General features: G+C 40.1%; 1 protein-coding gene across 1 annotated transcript in view; it reads left to right on the forward strand.

The window, feature by feature from the left end:
- The window catches only part of FAM184B (family with sequence similarity 184 member B), a 114655-nt gene that overhangs the window by 63198 nt on the left and 30572 nt on the right, over positions 1-20885 (forward strand). Inside the window, exon 6 of the mRNA XM_020992690.2 lies at positions 3499-3609. Within this exon, the coding sequence (XP_020848349.1) occupies positions 3499-3609 (111 nt within the window). The remainder of the gene's footprint in view (positions 1-3498; positions 3610-20885) is intronic.

A 20885-nucleotide genomic window follows, 5' to 3' on the forward strand; every position in this document is an offset into this window, starting at 1 on the left:
AAATAAAGAAAGTGGAAAAATTATACTTTATTTTGTACTCAGAGTTCATCAGTTCTCTGGAGGTGGATAGCATTTTTTCATCACGAATTCTTTGGAATTGTCTTAGATCATTATATTGATCAGAGGAGCTAAGTCTTTCACAATTGATTATCATTACAATATTGTCGTTACTGTGTACAATGTTCTCCTGGTTCTGCTCACTTCATTTTGTATCAGTTCATATGGGACTTCCCATGTTTTTCTGAAACCATCCTATTCATCATTTCTTAAAGCACAATAGTATTCCATCACAATCATATGCCACATCTTGTTCAGCCATTCCCAAACTGATGAGCATTCCTTCAATTTCCAGCTCTTTGCCACCACAAAAAGAACTTCTACCAATATTTTTGTACATGTAAGTCCTTTTCCTTTTCCTTTGATCCCTTTGGGGTACAGACCTAGTTAAAGGGTTTGCGCAGTTTTATAGCCCTTTGGGCATAATTCCAAATTGTTCTCCAGAATGGCTGGACCAGTTTACAACTCCACCAGCAGTTCATTGGTGTACCCATTTTCCTTCATCCTTTCATCATTTGTCATTTCCTTTTTGTCTGTTTTCAATTTTCCCAATTACATGTAAAAACATTTTCCAGCCTATTTCTTGACTTTTAACTCTATGCTGTATCTGGGACTCTGCTTCCAGAATGGAGGGGGTATTTTCCCAAACTTCATGTTTTTTGTGCAGCTGTTTTCAGAGGTAATTCTGGGGACCTGTAAATTTTCACCTCTTCCAAGGTGATATGATCTAGGGAAAGGTGTGTTTACTATTCTCCTGGCCTGTGCTCTGATCTGTGAGTGACTACAAGCACTCTTTTCCATCCTGGAAGTGTGACCAGGGTCCTTGTTCCCCTGTGGCCACAAGCTCTGCTGTGCTAGTATTCCTCCTCATCCTGGGACTGAGACCCAGGACTGTGACCCATATCCAAGCATAAGCAATGCAACAGAGTCTTGCCCCTAGTGCCAGCAAAGGGACCCCTGTAAATCTCCTTCTGACCAGTTGTCTAACCTCCTTACTGTGTGTAGGCTGAGAGGTCCAGAAACCACCATTTCGGGCCCCCCAGGCCTGCTTCTGGTTTGCTGGGGTCCCAGTCTGCACTGGCACAGCCTGCACTGGCCTGCGTTCCACTCTCAGCCTGGTGCAACAGAACTTTCCTCCCAACTTTCTAAGTTGTCTTGGACTGGAAAATTGTTCTACTCTGTCTTTTTGTGGGTTCTGCAGCTCTAAAATTTGTTCTTTATTTAAAGGCATTTTGAGGGGTTTCGGGGAGAGCTCAGGCAAGTCCCTGACTTTATTGTACCATCTTGGCTCTGGCCCTCCCCCATTTGTCATTTCTGATCAGTGTGAGGTGGTACCTCAGAGTTGCTTTAATTTGCATTTCTCTAATCATTAGTGATTTAGACCGTTTTTTTTTTCAGTCTCTCCTATCCTTAAAAAAAAAACTTCTCTTGAATGTGTTCCCCTCAAACCAACATCCTATGTTTCCCCTCCCTTCAAAATCAGATTTTTTTAAGCTGCCTCCCTTTGTTGCTTTCTTTTTCTCAGTTCCCCGTCATCTCTTAGCCTTTCACTCATTCAGATTTCCAACCCAAACAGCCTACCTTCTATTCCTTGAATTCAGTATTCCACCTTCTGCTTCCATCCTCCAGGCCTAGAATGCCCTCCATCCTCACCTCTGCCTCTTACAAGCTGCCTTCAAGGCTCAGCTCAGGTGACCACATCTCCTTCTTGAAGCCTCCTGCTTCCCACTAGTTATTAATTCATCCATCCACCCATCAACTGGCATTTATTAAGTGCCTACTCTGCGCCAGGTAATGTGCTAAGTACTGAAGATAGAAAGAATTAAATAATCCCTGTTTTCATGGAGCTTACATTCCAAATGGGGAGAGAGAGAGAGAGAATGTGCGCGTGTGTGCATGTGTGCGTATATATAGGTAGAACTAGAAGTTAGCCATGTGATTTCACTGGTTTTGGGAACTCCTAGGTCAGCTATAGAATTCATGGTCTTAGAGAACTTCCCAAGACATTCAGAGATTAAGTAATTTGCCCAGGGTCATACAGCCAGTGTGTGTCAGAGACAGGATTCTAACCCAGGGCCTTCCTGGCTTCAAGGCTGGTTCTGTGAGATTCATTGTGCAATGCTATCCCTCATAAAATAAATATAAAGAGAATAAATACAAAGCAATTCAGTACAAGCTAGCTTGGGAGGAATGGCACGAGCAGTGGGGCTGGGGGAAGGATCAGGAAAAGCTTCCCCTAGAAGGTGGTCAAGAAGATTGAACTTTGTCTTGAAGGAAGACAGGCTTCTGTGAGGTAGAGGTAAGGAGTAAGTGTGTCTCGACTCTCTCTCCTCAAGTTGTCTTGTATTTACTTTTCTGTTTTCGTGTTGTAACCTGCAGTGGAATGTAAGTTCAATGAAGGCAGGAATTCTTTCATTTTTGTCTTTGTGTATCCCCAACACTAAACACAGTGACCTAGTTGGTGCTCACCTAAATGATTATTAAATTAGAGTGAATTGAATTTATCTAAATTGTCCAGAGTCAGTACCCATTCAAGGCAACAAACCCCCTTCCAGCTGGGTGTTTCAGAAATCATGGGGCAGCTAGGTGGCACAGTGGATAAAGCACTGGCCCTAAAGTCAGGCCAACCCGAGCAAATCTGGCCTCAGACCAGACACTTGACACTTACTAGCTATGTGACCCTAGGCAAGTCACTTAACTCCAGTTGCCTAACAAAAAAAGAAAGAAAGAAATCATCACAGCAATCTAAAAACATGATTCTTAGCTTTGTGTTGGCCGTGGAGACACGGGCACCTTGTCTGATGGCCCCCACAGGCCAGATGGAAAAGGATGACGCATTGGAGCACGAGACACTTAAGCTCATAACATCCATGCACTCAGTGCTATGGACTCTCCAGACACACACAGGTCACCTGTCCTGCTTGGTCTTGTCACAATCCCACGGGACATCAGCCACACTGCCCACACTCCTAGCACCTCCTATTCTTATGCTCCCAGCAGGTTTGACTTTGCCACAAGACTGGCTTCAGCATTCAGCCTGTCGCCTGATTCTCCCACTTGGCCCTGGGTCCCTTCCCTTCTTAGAAGGCAACAAGGTGCAATGGAAAGAGCACTGACTGGGAGTGTTGACTTGGTGTCACAGGACCTGAGTTTGAGTTCTCGGGCACTTACTGCCAGTGCCACCTTGAGGAAGTTAGTTCATCACTCTGAGCCTCAGTTTCTTAGTCTGTAAAATGGGAGAGTTGGATTAAATGACTTTTAGGGTTGGTCCCTCTTATTCTTGATCTAGGATTCTGTGTCCCTGTGCCATTGTCTGTGCATCTGTCCCTCATGGTGCTGCAGCAGAGCAGGCTTCCTGTTACCTTTTTCATACTCTTTAGCACGTGTCTGTTGGGCCGTGTTTTTGTACCTTTTGGCCTGAATTATTTCAATCCTATTTAGGAGGTTCAAAAACAGTTAGAGGAAATGAAGAAGAAATCTGAGAATGAAAGGAAACGACTGGAAGAAGAGAAAGCTGCCCTGAATATGAAGCTCCAGGATTCTTTGCTTGAGGTAAGTGTTCCTCTGAAAAAACCTCTATTCACTGGAATGTGCTGCAGAAGGGCACAGAAAGGTAGGAGTGATTTGTCAGTTAACTGAGAGGTCAGGAATCCCAAGGACTGCCCTAAACACAGAAGTTAAGCAGTTCCCTTCTCTTCTTCCTTTCCTCCATATGAAACACGAGGCACATCTTTTCCATCCAGGACCCAGCGCAACACAGAGGCTTAATACATGTTCGTTGAATGTAATTGTTTAATCATGTGGGAGGAATTGCATTTGTTAGCCAGTCTTTGTGTACGTATATGAAATATTTAAAAGAGACAGGAAAGAGTGCAGAAGGAAGCTTAGAGGGGTGCACAGACAGGACACAGGTGATTTCCCTGGCACTCCTCTCCATTCCTAGAGTATCATTGCTCCATCATCTCTCCTGAAGGTCACATTGTAATTCTTGATGTCGACTTGCCAAATGTCTCAATTTACCCTTCCTGCTCCAGCTAGTCTAGTCTGGAAAAGATGTGTTTAAGCATCTTGTCATCAATCACGGATCTTCATTCTAGTGTAATGGAGAGGGAAAAAGAGCAGAAGTAGGGAAACTGGGTTCTCCTCATGGTGTTCTCACATTGTCTGTGTTCTTGCCTCAGGCACCATAGTCTCCCTTCTATTGCTCCTGCTGGACTACCAGGGTAGGTAGGAGATATCATTAGGGGATTATAGGCTCTAGGAGCTAGATCAGCAAGTCACTTAATCTTTGGGGTCTCAGTTTCCTCATCTATAAAACATGATCTCTGGGAAGACTTAGGTGAACCGCTGTGAAAAGATCTGAGCAGAACCAGGGAAAACAATGCCCACAAAAATGTAAGTGGAAAGAACCACAAAAATAATTGAATGCTCTGTAATTATTTTGAATTATTTTTTTATTACGAACTAGAAAATCAATCAAAGTGAACATTCCCATGTATAGAGAAGGCCAGAAAATGGAGGTTACATACAAAATTTTGCATCTATTACGTATAACTTATTTTTAAAAATCTATATTAAACTTAATATGTTAGTAGAGAAGAATGAAGGAAAGAAGCATTGATTAAGCACTTACTATGTGCAGAGCATTTTGCTAAGTGTTGGGAATTGCAAATAGAAAGGCAAGACAGTCCCTCAAGAAGCTACATGCTGATGGCAGAAATCATACAAGTGGAAGATGAGAGCTGTACCTCAGATAGAGAAGTCATTAGGGTACAGTGGCAAAGAGGAGAGTAATGCCTCTCCTTTAATGCCATTTTCACTGAAAAAACTGAACTGTTTTACAAACGTAAAATGGAAGGAGTTGCCTTCTGTAGCTGTAGAAGGTGAAGGAGACTGGACCAGACCAATGTCTGGTCCCAGGCCACAATCAGGTAGTTGTTTTTTTACTTTAAACAACTAACATCACCTTGTGGAATTGGTTTGTTTCTCCTAAAAGTAGAGAGCCCAGAAATAACTTTTAATTCATTATTCCATGAGTTGGGGTCTCTTTATTAGAAGTTTGACTGTATGAGAAGCCCTAGCCATTAAAGCAAGATTTCTTAACCTGGAGTCCAGAACTTTTTAAAAAAGTTTTTTGATAACTGTATTTTGACACAATTGCTTTCCTTTTTTATTCTGTGCATTTTATTTTATGCATTCAGAGCTATTATTATGAGAAGGGGTCCTTGATGCAAAAAAAGTTTAAAAACTCTGCATTAAAAGGAATTTTATTCAGTTTATTTGATATTATCCCATTTTTTGGAAGCAATGTTTTCTCCCATTTATTCATTGTAGCAAATGCATTTAGAAGTAGAGTGACCTGCTGGAAGTCATAGAACAATAAAACAAAACTATGCTAAATTTCTGTTGCTATTTTTACATTAAATACATAATTTAAAATGAGGCCTTTTGCTTAAGGTAAAAGGTAAAGACATGGCCTGAGATAGGGTCTACAGATATTTGGGGCATCTATTAGGCATATGGGGCTCTTTAAATACAAACCTGCAGTTCTTTTTGTAAAAACAAAACAGTCACAAAGAACGAGTTTGTCTCTGGGTATTGATTGATGCCTAGTACCCTCGGGCCTAGAGCTCTTATTTCACTGCCCTAAAGTACAGAGCTCCTACTGGGCCTCATCTCCTTCTATTGTCCCCATTTGGGAATTCCTCTCCCCAGCTAACTTTAAAAAAAAGTTTTATTGATGTGTTTTATTTTTACATTACAATATTTCCAGATTGCCTCCACGCTATGAGAGGTCTCTTGTAACAAAGTAAAACAATTAAGCAAAATTAGCTATACAGGGACCTCATTTGAAGATGTATGCAAAATTGGATATCTATAGTACCTCTCTATTTTTTACATTATCCTAAAAATTAGCAGAAATCCATTTTCTCTCTCCTACCCTACCTCACTGGGAAAAAAAAAAGAGAAAAGAAAAACAAATTCCTCGTAACAAATATGCATAGTTAAGCAAAACAAATTCCTTCGTGGTCTATATGCAAAACACACACACACCTGTGTCTCATTCTGCACCTTAAATCCATCACCTCTTTGTCAGGAGATGAATCACATAGTTCATCATCTTAGGTCTGCTGTAATCATGGATGGTCATTGTTCTTACAGCTTTCATCATTATGATGTCTTTATAAGTTTGTTGGCACTAGAGGGTTGGCATGTTTCTGGTGCTGCACATTTCATTCATCATCAGTTTATGTAAGTCTTGCAAATTTTCCATTTTTGTAATATTGATGCTATTAGTATACATCTTTTTGGTTCTGCTCACTTCACTCAATCAGTTCATACAAGTTCTTCCATGTCTCTGAAATTTTCTCATTTCTTAAACATCATAGTAATTCTATTACATTCATATGCCACAACTTATTCAACTACTCTTCAATTTGTGGTTATCAAAAATTTTCACTATTTTTTTCTTAATCTTTTGAAGGGTAGGAGGTATAGGTATAGCAGGGGGTATCTGGGTCAAGGGGTACATACTGTTCAGTAATTTTGTACCTAATGCAAACTGCTGTCCACCACAGTTGCGCTCATTCGTAGTTCTACCTACAGTGTATCTATGTACCTGTTTTCCCATAACTTCTCGAATATTTATCATTTTTCCTCTTTTGTTTTCTTCGACAGATAGCGAACAATGTGAGATAGCATTAGTTGTGATGTGGAACATTTTTATATGGCTATAGATGGCCTGGACTTCATTCCTTCAGGACTGCCTATTCAAATCTTTAGACCATTTATCAATGGGAAATAGCTCTTCGTCTCATAAATTTGAATCATTTCCTTATATGTCTTAGAAATGAAACTTTTATTGGAGAAACTCGCTACAAATATTTTCCCCCAGTTAATTGTTTTCCCTTTAATTTTAGCTTTATTGTATTTTCATGCAAAACTTTAAAATTTTATGTATCCAAAATTATCTACTTTATGTTATTTGGTCATGCACTTTTCTTGTATTCATAGATATGTAATAGGTGATTTCCTCCCATGTTTCTCTAATTTGTTTATGATATGACCCTTTGTAGCTAGGTCATGTATCCATTTGGAGTACATCTTGAAATAGGATGTGGGGTGTTGTTCTAAGTCTAATTTCTCCCATACTGCAGTCCAGTTTTTACAGCAATTCTTATCTAATAGTGAGTCCTTACTCCAGTAGCTGGGGCTTTGTATTTACCTAGTTCTAAAGTACTAGAAGCATTTGCTTCTGTATGTTTTGTATTTAATCTGTCTGACCGATTGGTCTATTTTGTTGTTATTAATCATTTTAGTCACGTCTGACTCTTTGTGACCCCATTTGGGGTTTTCTTGGCTAAGATGCTGGAGTGGTTTGCCATTTCTTTCTTCAGCTGATTTTACAGATGAGGAAACTGAGGCAAACAAGGTTAAGTGACTTGCCCAGGGTCACATAGCAAGTAAGTGTCTGAGGCCAAATTTAAAATCGGGAAGATGAGTCTTCTTGATTCTAGGGCCGGCACTCTATCCATTGCACCACTTAGATGCCTCAATCTATTTTTTAACCAAATTGTTTTGAAAATAACTACTTTGTAGTATAATTTGAGATATGACATTCTTAGGCCCCCCTTTGCCTTCCATTTTTTTTCATTATTTCATTTAAGATGTTTGACCTTTTTTTGCCTCCATGTGAACTTAATTATAATTTTTTTCTACTTCTACAAAGTAATCCTTTGATAGTTTGATTGGTAAGGCATTGAATAAGTAAGTTAATTTAGGCATTATTGTCATTTTTATCATCCTATCCACATGTAATTAATATTTTTCAAATTTTTATGTCTATATTTGCGTAAATAGTGATTCATCGTTTTATTATATAGTTCTTGTGTGTATCTTGGCAGGTAGATGCCCAAGTATTTTATATATTTTGTAATTATTTTAAGTGTAATTTCTTTTTCTACCTCTTCTTACTGGGTTTTATTGGTAGTAGAAATACTGATAATTTCTGTGGATTTATTTTGTATCCTGCAAGTTTACTGGAGTTATCGTTTCAGTTAATTTTTAGTTGACTTTTTGGGGTTCTTTAAGTTTACCATCTCATCCTCAGAATGTTAAAGCTGTGCATGTGACATCCTCCTTCTCCTCCGTCCTGTTCAATGCCTCACCTCCTCAGGGCCAAGATTCCGTGCCTTCTAGAGCGAGACAGTTATTCTGAGAAACTCATCATGCTAATGTGCTTAATGGGATGAGGTTCTTCTGGGCTCTCCCCCAATTCCGAGGTCACATCTGTGCATTTTAACGATCACGTAGAGCAGGAGAGCAGATGTTTGAGGGCACATGATAGGTGTCTTTAAGCCTTAAAAGCTGCCGCATGGAGGAGAGTGTAGACCAGGGTGGGGAACCTGCAGTGTAGACCAGGGGTGGGGAACCTGCAGCCTCGAGGCTCCGGTCTCCTCTGGCTCCCCACCTCTGGTTTAGACTTTTTCTATTTGAGAGTAGAGAGAGCAGAACCAGGAACAATAATGGGTACAAGTAGCAAAAAGGACGACTTGGGTTTAATGTCAGGAGAAACTGCCTGATGATGAAAGCTGTGGGAAGTGGAGTGAAGACCTCCTTGGAGAGGCCTTCAAGTGTGTACCAGCTGTCGGGTGTGTTGTAGCGGGGACTCTCTTCATGTAGATGGCAGACTTGTTGGCTGCTCAGGTCCCTTCCCTCTCTCAAATTCTGTGATTTTGTGATCACAAGCGCCTTCTAAAGTCCAAGAATCGTTCTTTGGTCTTCCATAGTGCCATAGTCTTCCATAAAATAATATAAAACTAAAAATAATTTTAGACAACAGATATTAAAAAGTTATAACTTAAGGTTATTGCTAGAAATGCTTTCCTCCCTTAAAAGGACATGGACTTCTGAGCCAAGATGACCCTGTCTTATGAGACACAGGGATGCTTAACTGTTAGTCTGGCTGCCAGAGCTGTAAGAGCAGAATGTAGACCTGTCATGTCCCCTTGGGATGCTCTTGCTGGGACTAACGGGGACGGGAAATGAGTGGGAGAAGATAATGAGGGAAGGGGGGCTTTCAGATTCTACCTTCTCCTTGGAGGTAGGATCTGGTGTGGGAAGGAAGGGAATTCCAGGAGAACCCAACCCAAAAGATAAAAAAGTGGCTTTGAGCTTTGGGCTAGACTGACTTGGGTAGAGAACTTGAAAGAAAGGAAAGTCAGAAGCTAAGAAAAATAAGGCTTGATTCTCACAGTATTGTCATGCAGAACCAAGGTTACCTGTTAGAACTCAGTAAACCTGTACATTTTCTCATTGTTTTGTTTTGTTTTTCTCAGCCCCTTTAAAAAAAGCCACAAAAATTTTATTTTTTTTCCAGGACCAGTAGGTGCTAAGGAAAGAACCTGGCTTCATCCCCTACAGGGAAATGAATATTGGAAAACTTAGCACAAAGAAGGGAAGAAATAGCAGCTAGAGATCTTAATATATGTTGCTTAACATAATAGATCAATAACTGTAGAGCTGACTAACCCATGGTAGATAATTCAATCCACTCAAGAAATGTTTAGGGCAAGGGGCAGCTAGATGGTGCGGTGGACAGAGCTGCAGCCTTGGAGTCAGGAGCACATGGCTTCAAATCTGGCCTCAGACACTTGACACTTACTAGTTGTGTGACCCTGGGTTAATCCTGACTGCCTCACCAAAAAAACAAAAAAAGGAAAGAAAGAAAGAAAGAAAGAAAGAAAGAGAGAGAGAGAGAGAGAGAGAGAGAGAGAGAGAGAGAGAGAGAGAGAGAGAGAGAAAGAAAGAAAGAAAGAAAGAAAGAAAGAAAGAAAGGAAGAAAGGAAGAAAGACAGAAAGACAGACAGACAGACAGACAGACAGACAGACAGAAAGAAAGAAAAAGAAAGAAAGATTTATTAAGGGCCCAATATGTGGGAGTACAGCAGAAAGAATGCTAAACTTGGAGTCACAGAACCTGAGTTTCAATTCTAGCTCTTCCACGTGCGTGACCTTTAGCCAGACATAATTTTTCTTGGCCTTAGTTTCCTCATCTGGCATTGGACTAGGTGACAGCTAGGGTCCTTTCCAGCTCTAGAGCTCAGACCTGAGGATTCTATGATGACAAGTCATATTAATGACAATCCAAGGGAGATATTTAGTAATGAAGTAAAGTTTTCATTTTTCAATATTTCTGCCTCTGCTTCCTTAGGTTTAAAAAAGCTGGAGGATTTTATCCAACACAATAAAAGATAGTGCCAGAAGAGCGCAGGAGAGAGGCAGCAGGAATTAGATCGCAAACACTGCAGAATTTCAGAGATGCAGGTAACCTCTAGCATTTTGTGCTTTAATTAAGGATATTTCTTTTCTCTGTTTCAGCACTTTAGTGTCTCCAAGGACACATGCTGAGTCAACAGGCTTCTCTTTCTCCCCACAGCACTTACAGTGCTTACATAGAAACTTTCTCTTACAGAATCCATTTTCAAAAACCATAAAGAAGATAGGGTACTTGGTAACTACTGGCATGCTTCAGAAGAGAGTGAGTCCTTTTTCTGTATGTTTCTCCCCCCACTTTCCTCCTCCTCTAGAGCAGGAACCATCTCAGTTTTTTACTTCATGTCTCCAGCACTTGGCAACAATGTCTGGCATCCAGGAGGTGCTTAATAAATGCTTATTGAATTTAATTGTACCAGAATTACCTCCTTCTGAGAAAGTCAAAGATTTGGTAGATCAGAGGAAAGCAAAAAGCCCCCCCCCCCACAAGTTTCAATTCTATTTCGCATATTACAATTTTGGAGGGATAGAGTAGACCTTTGATTTCATCACTTTGGGGAAACTCTTGATATGAATACTCCCTCCAACATGTAGATCTGCGATTCTATCACAGGCAGGACTTGAACCCCAGTCTTCCACATTTGAATTTCAACACTTTATCTACTATACCACATTGCCTGTTGAAAAATATATATGGCCTTACTCTTCTCAAAATGCCACCCAACTAGACAACTGTTGCCTAGAGAAAAATACTGTGCAATCAGCCAATTCCACATCTAGGCAGAGGATGGTCAGCCCTCCTCAATATTGAATCTGCACTGAACCACCTGAAAGACCCAGATCTCATAGATACCCTTAGTGTAGACATGGGGTGGGGGGAGGCTTAGGCTTAACCTTTACCTTGTATGGATTAGTTTAAAGACCAGAAGATATGGCATTGTCCCTGTCTTCAGAGGCAGCTGGTGGCACAGTGAAGAGAGCACAGGGCCTAAAGTCAGGAAAACCCAAGTTCCAACCCAGCCTCAGACACTTATGAGCTGTATGACTCTGGCCAAGGCATTTCATCTCTGTCTGCCTTAGCTTCCTCAACTATAAAATATTAATACCCACCTCATAGGGCTGATGGGAGGATCAAATGAGGTAATATTTGTCAGACATTTAGCACAGTGTCTGGCACTTGGTAGACACTATATAAATGATTATTTCCTCCTTTCCCCCTCCGTGGGGAAACCCCTTTACTTCTTCCTCTGTCCAGTAATAGGAACTTTAGACCGAAAGGGGACCAGGGAGAAAAGCAAAAAATTAAAAGTATTTTAGAACTGGAAGAGATTGGAGAGGTTTCCTAGTCTTACCATTTAATTTTAACTGAGGCGAAATGACTCGTCTTACATCATAAAGTGGCAGATTCAAACCAGGTCTTCAAATCAGGTAACAAATCTAAATAAGTGTTCTTTTCTAAGTTAGAGGACCCCTGCTTGGGGGATCCTCCTTGAGGTGGGAGATGATGGGGCTAGAAAGGAAGGACCAGGTCACTTCTCAGGGCCCTCCCTGGTCCTGATCTGGTGGGTCTGTGCCTTGATGATCCCATGCTAATCCAACAACAATAATAATTATAGATCCTTACATTGGTCTAGTGCCTTATTCTTTTTTTGAAGTACTTTCATACATTATATTTCATTTGACCCACACAACAACCTGTCAGAGTGGAGACATCTTGACAGGGACAGTGAATCATCTCAGGGTTGATGAGAGTCTCCTGGAAGTCTCTCAGAAATAGAATGAAGCAGGAAAGCCCTGTCAATCCATCTTATATAAGGAAACATATAGCATCAGTTTACAGGCAGGTAATCATCATCATCATCATTTACATAACACTTTTCCTCAATGAACAACTTTTACTTAGGCCTTTTAAAAGATCATCATTATTTTCTAATATATCACCCCATTGATTCCTTGCAACAACAATAAAAAAATTAAGCGAATATCAAGGTATGTAGCATTCCACTCTACTATTATCTTTTAAGGTTTACTTTATTCATGACAACACTATGACACATAATGCAGCAATTATTATCCTGATTTTATACTTGAGGAAGCTGAGACTTGAGGAGGTGAAACAATTTGCTTGTATCCACGAAGACAGTATGTGTAGGCACCAGGATTCAAATTTGGGTTTCATAACTCTTAGGTCCTGTGTTCTTTCTTCTTTTGTTTTAGGAAACCCTGAAACACATACAAGGAAAATGTCTTGTCCAGACCATTCCCATAGCAAGTTAGTGGTGGAGCTGGAACTAGAAGTCAGATCTTTTATTAATCTCATGCTTTCCTCACTGCTCCATTTTTCCACAGGAAAAAAATGTGCCTTGAGATCAAACAAAAATTCACTTAACATCTGTTAGGAAGTCGCCATGTGCAGAGCCTGAGCTAGATTTGGAAGAGACATAGAAAGATAGGAAAGGATTCCTGATCTCCTGGGCGTTTGGAGACTGGGCTAAGCCTTACTTTTCTGTGGCTCTTGGATTTTGCTTCTCCTAGAAGAGCTCAGCAACAGCAGGATTAACTCCTGCTTGTGGCCGACAGTCCTCCTCCTCCTCCTCCTCCTCCTCCTCCTCCTCCTCCATCAAGTCGTGTGAACAAGTTCTTGGGCTAGCTCCACCTTCACTGAACAACATGGGATCCAAGTCCAGTGAAACGTTCATTTTATCCTCTTGGGTCAAGTTTCTACATTTTATGTTAAATTCAGCTTAGTCCAGTTATCGGTGTGAACTTTGACTCTTGCCAACAATTTTTCTCTTTGGAAACATGAAAAGAAAATGCCTTGGGGGTGGTTGGGAAAGGGTGCTCTTTGTATCCACCCTAGTGTGGAAACAGTTGGGGAGCTAGCAGCTAAGTGCACACGGGGGAGACACCAGAGCATTCCTGTGCTGCCTCTGCCACTACCCTCCTTTTCAAGGAGAAAGGGGAGACAGCTCTCTGGTTCCGAACATCCTCAAAATCATTTTCTTATGAAAATTATTGCTGCTTCTTTAAACCACCATCATTTTCTAATATACCTGCCCATTAAATTCTCCATGGTAAAGAAGACATATTTAAGCAAAACTCAACCATCAGAGCAACACTATTCTGTACCTGTTGTCCCTCAGCTCTCTACTGAGAAGAGGGAAGCATCCTTCATCGTCACAAAAAAACAGTGTAGCACAGTGGAAAGAGCTCAGAATTTGCAGAGAACTTGAGTTCTAGTCCTTGCTCTGTCTCTTACTGCCTGTGTGACCTTGGGAAAATAATTTTCTCCCCTCTGGACTTCAGTGACCTCATCTGTAAGATGAGATAATATTTGTAAAGTGCTTTGCAAACCTGAAGTGCTATCTAAATGATAACGATGGTGGTGATGATGATGATGATGATGATGATGATGATGATGATGGAGGAGGAGCTAATATTCAAATCCAGTTCCTGACTCCAAATCCAGTTTTTTACTTTGTGCTTTAGAAAGGCAGTATTTGTACTCAAACTTTTCTCCTAAATAGAACAATAAATAATGAAGATAAAGCTCACTGAGGTCCAGCGGTAACACCATTGCATCTCTAAACCTATGATCTCTTATTTCTCCAGAAACATAACTGGTCAATACAATTAGTCTAAATTCCAAACATTCCCACTCTGATGTCTCTTGGGCCAGCTAGTCCATACATACCCTTTTGAGGTTCCTTGTAATAGCCCTGTGACGTCTAAGTTTAAATGTGATGACCCTATCTTATAAACAAGGAAACTGAAACTCAGATAAGTTATGTACCTTACTCATGTTCATAAAGCTAATGACTGCAGGGCGTGGAGATTGGAACCTAGGTCATTTGACTTCAGGTCTAGCACTCTTCACTATCCCTTGCTGCCTCTCCAATCTTTGTGGTATGACATAACACCACTGGCCAGTGCTGGCTCTGCATCTCCAGCTGCTGGGGGTAGATGTGGGGAGTAAAAGGGGGCTGTCCCCACTGCTGCAGAGAAGAAGGACAAGTCCAAAGACTTTGATGATAACATGAGCTTTGGTTTATTTGACAAAGTTCTCACTCCCCCCAAGTGAGTAAACCTTTTATTTAAGGAAAAAATATTTAAGCTATTAGAACTTAAAATAGCACTAGGACTTTGGGGTCACCCAGTATATGTCTCTACACCTTGAATCTATCACCTCCTGATCAGGAGATGGACAATATGCTTCATCATTGGTCCTCTAGAACTGTGGCTGATCATTACATTGATCGTTTCTAAAGTGACTTTGGAATTGTTTCTCTTTACAACATTGTTGTTACTGTACTAATAGTTTCCTGGGCTCTGTTCATTTCAGTCTGTATCACTTCACACATGTCTTCCCAGATATCTCTGAAACTGTCAGGGTGTCTATTTATAATCTAAGGGTCCTCCCGATAGTCAGTTAAACCCAATGTTCCAAGGAGTCTGTGTCCCCATCAGTTACAGATGTTCTCTATTACCGTGCAGATGCTAGCCTTTCCATACCTGCCCCTCCTACTCAATTCATGTTGGCATTGATAAAAATCTCTTTACTGCATTTCCTGACATCTGATGACATCCTAGTCCTTTTGTTTGCCACCCACAGTGCTGGGGGTGGTCTTCCTCTCTGTCATTCTCCTGACATTGGAATGATACCAGTGGAATGCAGGCCTATGCATCAATTATCCTTCCATTTGGAAACATGACCTACACCATCTTTTTTTTTTTTTCCACTCAGATGTTTTCTTTGAGGACTCTTCTCAAGCACAATCTTTTCTTTGTAATGTGTTGCATCCTGCCAACAATCACCATGTATGTGCCTCTGTGTTGCCATTTGGGGATCAGTTAAATTCATCACTAGATAATTACAATGATGGTGATAATAACAGATATTATGTAGTGCTTTACTTTTGCCAGGGCAACTAGATGGTGCAGTGCCTAGAGCTGTGGGCCTGGAGTCAGGAAGATTCATCTTCCTGAGTTCAGATTTGGACTCAGACACTTACTAGCTATGTGATCCTTGTTAAATCACTTAACTCTGTTTGCCTCAGTTTCCTCATCTGTAAAATGAGCTGGAGAAGGACATGGCAAACCATTCCAGTATCTTTGCCGAGATAACCCCAAATAGGATCACAAAGAATTGGACATGATTATAGACAACTGAATGTTACTTTTGGCCGAATGCTCTCATTTGAGAAGCCTCATAAAGACTCTGGGAGGTAAGTACCACAATTTATCATTATCCCAATTTTACAGATGAGGAAACTAAGGCTTAGAGAAGTCTTGGGATCGCAGAGCTAGTAACTGTCCAAGGTGAGATGTGAAAGTCAAGCCCTCCTTACTCCAAGTCCAGTACCCTAGCCACTGTGATGTCCTGCATCCTATATTAAGGTCACACATATGGCCCCTTTTGGAATGTTTGTCAACTGAACCTGCAAATGTCTGAATCTTTCCTTTCCTCAACCCTGAATACCTACTGACATGACATGATTATTTATAGAGCTTATGCCTGGAAGATGAAGAGTTAAGCTCTTTCTAACTTGGGCTCAGTTTTAAAAATAAAGACAACAACAACCAACAGCCGTGTCCCTGAGCTATCAAAGGCATCGTTTGGGTGTGTTGGTTTGAAGGGAGTGTGAAGGGGTGTTGTTAATAGTCCTCACACTATTAATATTTCAGGCTTCATTCCACAGACGAAAGAGCCCGTGGGAATCCAAGAGCAGGACACCTACCCCAGGGAACCTGAAACAGATTATTATAATCTGATGCAGAGAACACAGGATCAACACAAAGTACCTCAAAGTTATTTTTACTGAGGGCTTGGTGTAATTCCAAAAGAATCTCGGAACAAGTACAGTAATTTTGTTTTTCTTTTCTTTAATTTTAGAGAGAGTGAGGATAGGAGGAAGAACAGAGCTACCGATGGGGTTAACAAAAAAAAAAAGAAAGAAAAGAGGGTCACAGAAACATTTTTTAATGCACAGAAGAGAACAGAAGGCCAGAGGGAAACACAGAGAGTCAAGGTTTTATGTAGAATCTTCTTCTGTTCTACTTTGTATATGGAAATGCACATTTTATTTGCTGTTGGTTAAGTTCAGAATTTTTTTTTTTTAAAGAATTGCTAAATAGGGGCAGCTAGGTGGCGCAGTGGATAGAGCATGGGCCTGGAGTCAGAAGGACCTGAGTTCAAATTTGGCCTCAGACACATAACACTCCTAGCTGTGTGACTCTGGGCAAGTCACTTAACCTCAATTGCCTCACCAAAAAAAAAAAAATGCTAAATAAATAGCAGAAGAGGGAAGATCAGGCTGCTTCTAGGGGCTTTAGGAGATAGATCATCAATTTAAGGTTGGAAGGGACCTTAGAAGTCATCTAGTCCAACTCCTTCATTTTACTAGCGGGGAATCAGAGGCCCAGCAAGTTGAAGTGACTTGCCTATGGTTACAGCGAGAATGAGTAGTGAATCTGGGATGTGAAACTGAGTCCTCTGATTTCAGATCTAGGCCTCTTTCCCTTGAACTACATATCTGAGGAAATAAGACTGCTAAAGCCTTCTTCTTTGATTGCTTCTCTCTGTTTTTTTAACATCCACTTTTAAATTTTGAATTCCAAATTCTCTCCTATCCTCCATCCCCTCCCCTACCCATTAAGAAAGCAAGCAGTATGATATCCATCATACATGTAAAATCATACGAACAATCATGATTTGGTTGTTTTCCAAGCTGGAGTATAACCAGTTCTCAGTCATCCATTACATTCTAGTCTTAGGCCCACCATTTGCTTCGTGACTTTCCAACTATTGAACCTTTTTGGACTTTAGTTTCTCTTTCATAAAGTGAAGAGGTTGTGCTAAATGATCTCTAATGCCACTTCCAAGTCTAAAATTGTGTGATTTACATGTTTTTTTTGGGGGGGAGGGGTTGTGAAAAGAGGGGTGATTTTATTGGTATTGGAAATTCTCAATGTGGAATTCCCAGAATGAAAATTTCATCTGCTAAGGCAAATGGTCACCTGCCAGTAACCCGTAGTCTTAGACAGTTGTCTAAGGCATTAAGAGATTACGTAATTTGTCCTTGGTTACACAACTGGAAATTGTCTGAGAGAGGATTTAATTCGGGTCATCTTGACTCTCAGGCCCTCTGAGTCTATCCACTATGCTTCTCATGACTTACACATACTTGGGGAACAATTCAAACATTCTATTCATCCTTTCTGTGAAATTCTCAGGGGTTAAAGTAAGAAAGGGGACCACAAAAATCTACTAGTCTGTCTTACAAGTGAAAATACTGAATCCCAGAGAAGGTAAGATCATACAGCTAGTATCCTTATATCAGATTTCATTTTTTAGTCACAGACCCAAGAGCTCCCAAAGAGGTAAAATCCAAACACATACCATAAAATTTACAAAGGAAAAAGTGGTTATTTGAGACCATCTGGAACTCTGAGGAAAGAGGGAAGGTTACTTTGTTTCCCTTGATAGAATATAAACTCCCTTTGGGCAGAAACTTTCATTTTTATCTTGTATCCCCTATTGTTTAGCACAGCTTCTGACACATACATGTAGATGTTCAATAAATGCTTACTGATATAATTGGTTGTCAGGTCACATGGTACAATTTATTTTTAACTAGACTTGTGATTTCATTGATGTAAGGATGTGAGGGACTTCCTCAGCTGGGCAGATGGGCACTTGCAACTTTTATAGTCCTAGAGAATTGCCTGGGATTGGGGAATGGGGGGGGGGAGGAGGAGAGTCCTGAGAGGTTAAGAAACTTGGCCAGGGTCACACAGCGAGAATGTGTCAGAGGTGGGACTTGAACCCAGGTCTTCCTGGCTATGAGGCCAGCTCTCTATCTGCTTAAATGCTGACTCTTTATCAAGAGGAAATTAGAAGTAAAAGGGTCAGAAATCCCTATAGTAGTTTAATCAAGGAGGAAGCCCAGAACTAGTGTTCAGAACAATGAGTGGTGCAGGATGAGTTTGGTGAAGTCCCGGAAATAGTAGCAATACAAGTTAACAGTTCTCTCTCTTCCTCTTTCTCTCTGTCTTCTTCACTCCTTTCCTCTCCCTTTGCTAATGAAATATCTACAAGGCATTTGCAGTGAATGGTAGAATCATAGATTTAGAATTAGATTACAGATGAGGAAACTGAGGTGCAAATAAATTAAATGACTTGCCCAAGATCACATAGTTAGTGACTGAGCAAAGATTCAAAACCAATACCATGCGCATTTGAGTTATGATTATTCCCCTAGGCACTTCAACTCATGTTAATGTTCATGCTATTCTTATATCTGTCTGGCCAACCTGGGCAGGTTTTAATTTAGTGATCACCAAGAAAGTGACCTAATACATCAAATCATATAGATTATCTTCCACAGACTTAAAATTTGTTCAAGGAACATTTGGAAATTTGACTATAGTATCAGAGTAGTCCTGTGTGGAATAATTGGGATCAATTCAGTGACTTCTCAGAGGTTTGCTTCATCTTCGTGATTCCATAATTCTGACTGTAGCCATCCTGGATTTTTTTTAAAAGTACTTTATCTATTAAATATTTATTTTTCAGATATAAAGAAAACCAGTCTGTGTCCCATGAATCACCAATAAGAATATCATGCAATTGGGGTTTTTCCCCCTATGGTAACTCATGGTTCTTTAATGTCACAGCTGATTTTCAAATGTGCTCTGGAACCATAAGAGCCAGAGGTGGAAGTTACAAAGGAGAAGAGGACTCAGGGCTTTCCAAAGGGAACTTGATTAGCTTTTTTTTTTTTTTTGGTTTTACTATGTTTTTTAAACCCTTCTCTTTGAAGGCCCCTTGGCTTTCTTATAACAAAAATACCCACGTGAGAAATGAAGGCAAAAATCAATCATTTGATTGAACAAACTTCTTTAAGTTTTCATTTTTGCTTCTGAAATCCATGTCTGGTTATATCTATAAATCACTTAGATCTTTAAACAGCAGCATCTCTGTACTCCTATTTTTTTAAATAAAAAATTTATTTATTTTTAATTTTCAGCATTTGCTTTGATAAAATTTTGAGTTTTAAATTTTCTCTCCCTCCCTCCCCTCCTCCTTCCCAAGAGGGCATGCAATCTGATATAGGCTGTACTAATAAATTCATATCAAACATTTTCACATTAGTCATGATGTAAAGAAGAATTAGAGCTAATGGGAGGAACTACAAGAAAGAAGAAACAAAACAAAACAGCAAAAGAAAAGGAGGGCAAATAGCATGCTTCCATCTGCAAGTTCTTTCTCTGGATGTGGATAGCATTTTCCATCGTGAGTCTTTTGAAGTTGTCTAAGATCCTTGCATTGCTGAGAAGAGCTAAGTCTATCAAAGTCATTCACTCCTATTTTTGTGCTTCATTTTTACCATCCTATCTGCACAGGATTATCTAGAATGCATATTTATAACCAGGTGACTCACAGAGCCATCTTATGGGCAAAGAGTTTGCCTGTGAGTTTCATAGTCACTTGAGATAATTAGGGCATTATTGGTTTCGATATATATTTTTAATGTTTTCCTTACTTATAGCACCTCTAATTAACAAGCATTGACCTTTCTAAATACAGTTCCTCTTATCAGTTTCTACTTTATGAAAGATGAATGGTCATCAAGACGAGTCAATAATTTATTAGATACAGTATTTTGTTTATCTTTTTGTAAGGAATGGTTCGTAAGGTCATATATTTAGGATTGGAAGGGGGCTTAGAGATCTTCTAATATAATCCTGATATTTTATATATAAGGAAACTGAGGCCCAGAGAGGTTGTGAGGTACCCATGGTTATATAGGTAGTAAAAAAAATGGTAGATAGAACCAGAATTCAAACTCGGGTTCCTCAGGCTCCAGATCAACTCTTCACATGATCTCTTAGGTCATTGAAAATCCTCATTACATCTAATAAATGCTCGTAATAAATGTTGTTTAATTTGTTCATCAATACCTCTTTGTCAGCTTCATTATCTATCAGAACCTTATCCATTTTTTTTTCCTGGGTTAGTGAATAATATTATACCTTCACCAAATTATTCTCATTTCTTTTTCATTTTTTATTCTTCTAAATACTCTTCGTCTTGCTTCCCCCACCTCCCAGGTTGTGGATTTCCAAAGAGGTTTGTATCTTCTTGATGTATAGTGATAATCTGCCACCCTTTTTATCCAACCTGTTCCTTTGGAACAAGGCACGCCCTTCCATCACTATAATTTAAGCATGAGTTGCCTCCCACCAAGTTTCAGTGATGCCCGTAAAGACAATGACATGTGTCAAAACTGGTCTTCCTTGGGGCAGCTAGGTGGCACAGTGGGATAAAGCTCCAGCCTTGGAGTCAAGAGGACCTGAGCTCAAATTCAGCCTCAGACACTTGACACTTAGTAGCTGTGTGACTCTGGGCAAGTCACTTAACCCCAATTGACTAACTGAAAAACAAAACAAACAAAAAAAATTGATCCTCCTTGTTCTAGGTTCAATATGAAGTCTTCCCTGATTCCTGAACTAGAAGTGATCCTTCCTCTTTGAATCTTTCAGGTTATTCT

The sequence above is a fragment of the Phascolarctos cinereus genome, unplaced genomic scaffold (assembly GCF_003287225.1).
Source record: "Phascolarctos cinereus isolate Bilbo 61053 unplaced genomic scaffold, phaCin_HiC Scaffold_9;HRSCAF=440, whole genome shotgun sequence".
Taxonomy (NCBI): Eukaryota; Metazoa; Chordata; class Mammalia; order Diprotodontia; family Phascolarctidae; genus Phascolarctos; species Phascolarctos cinereus.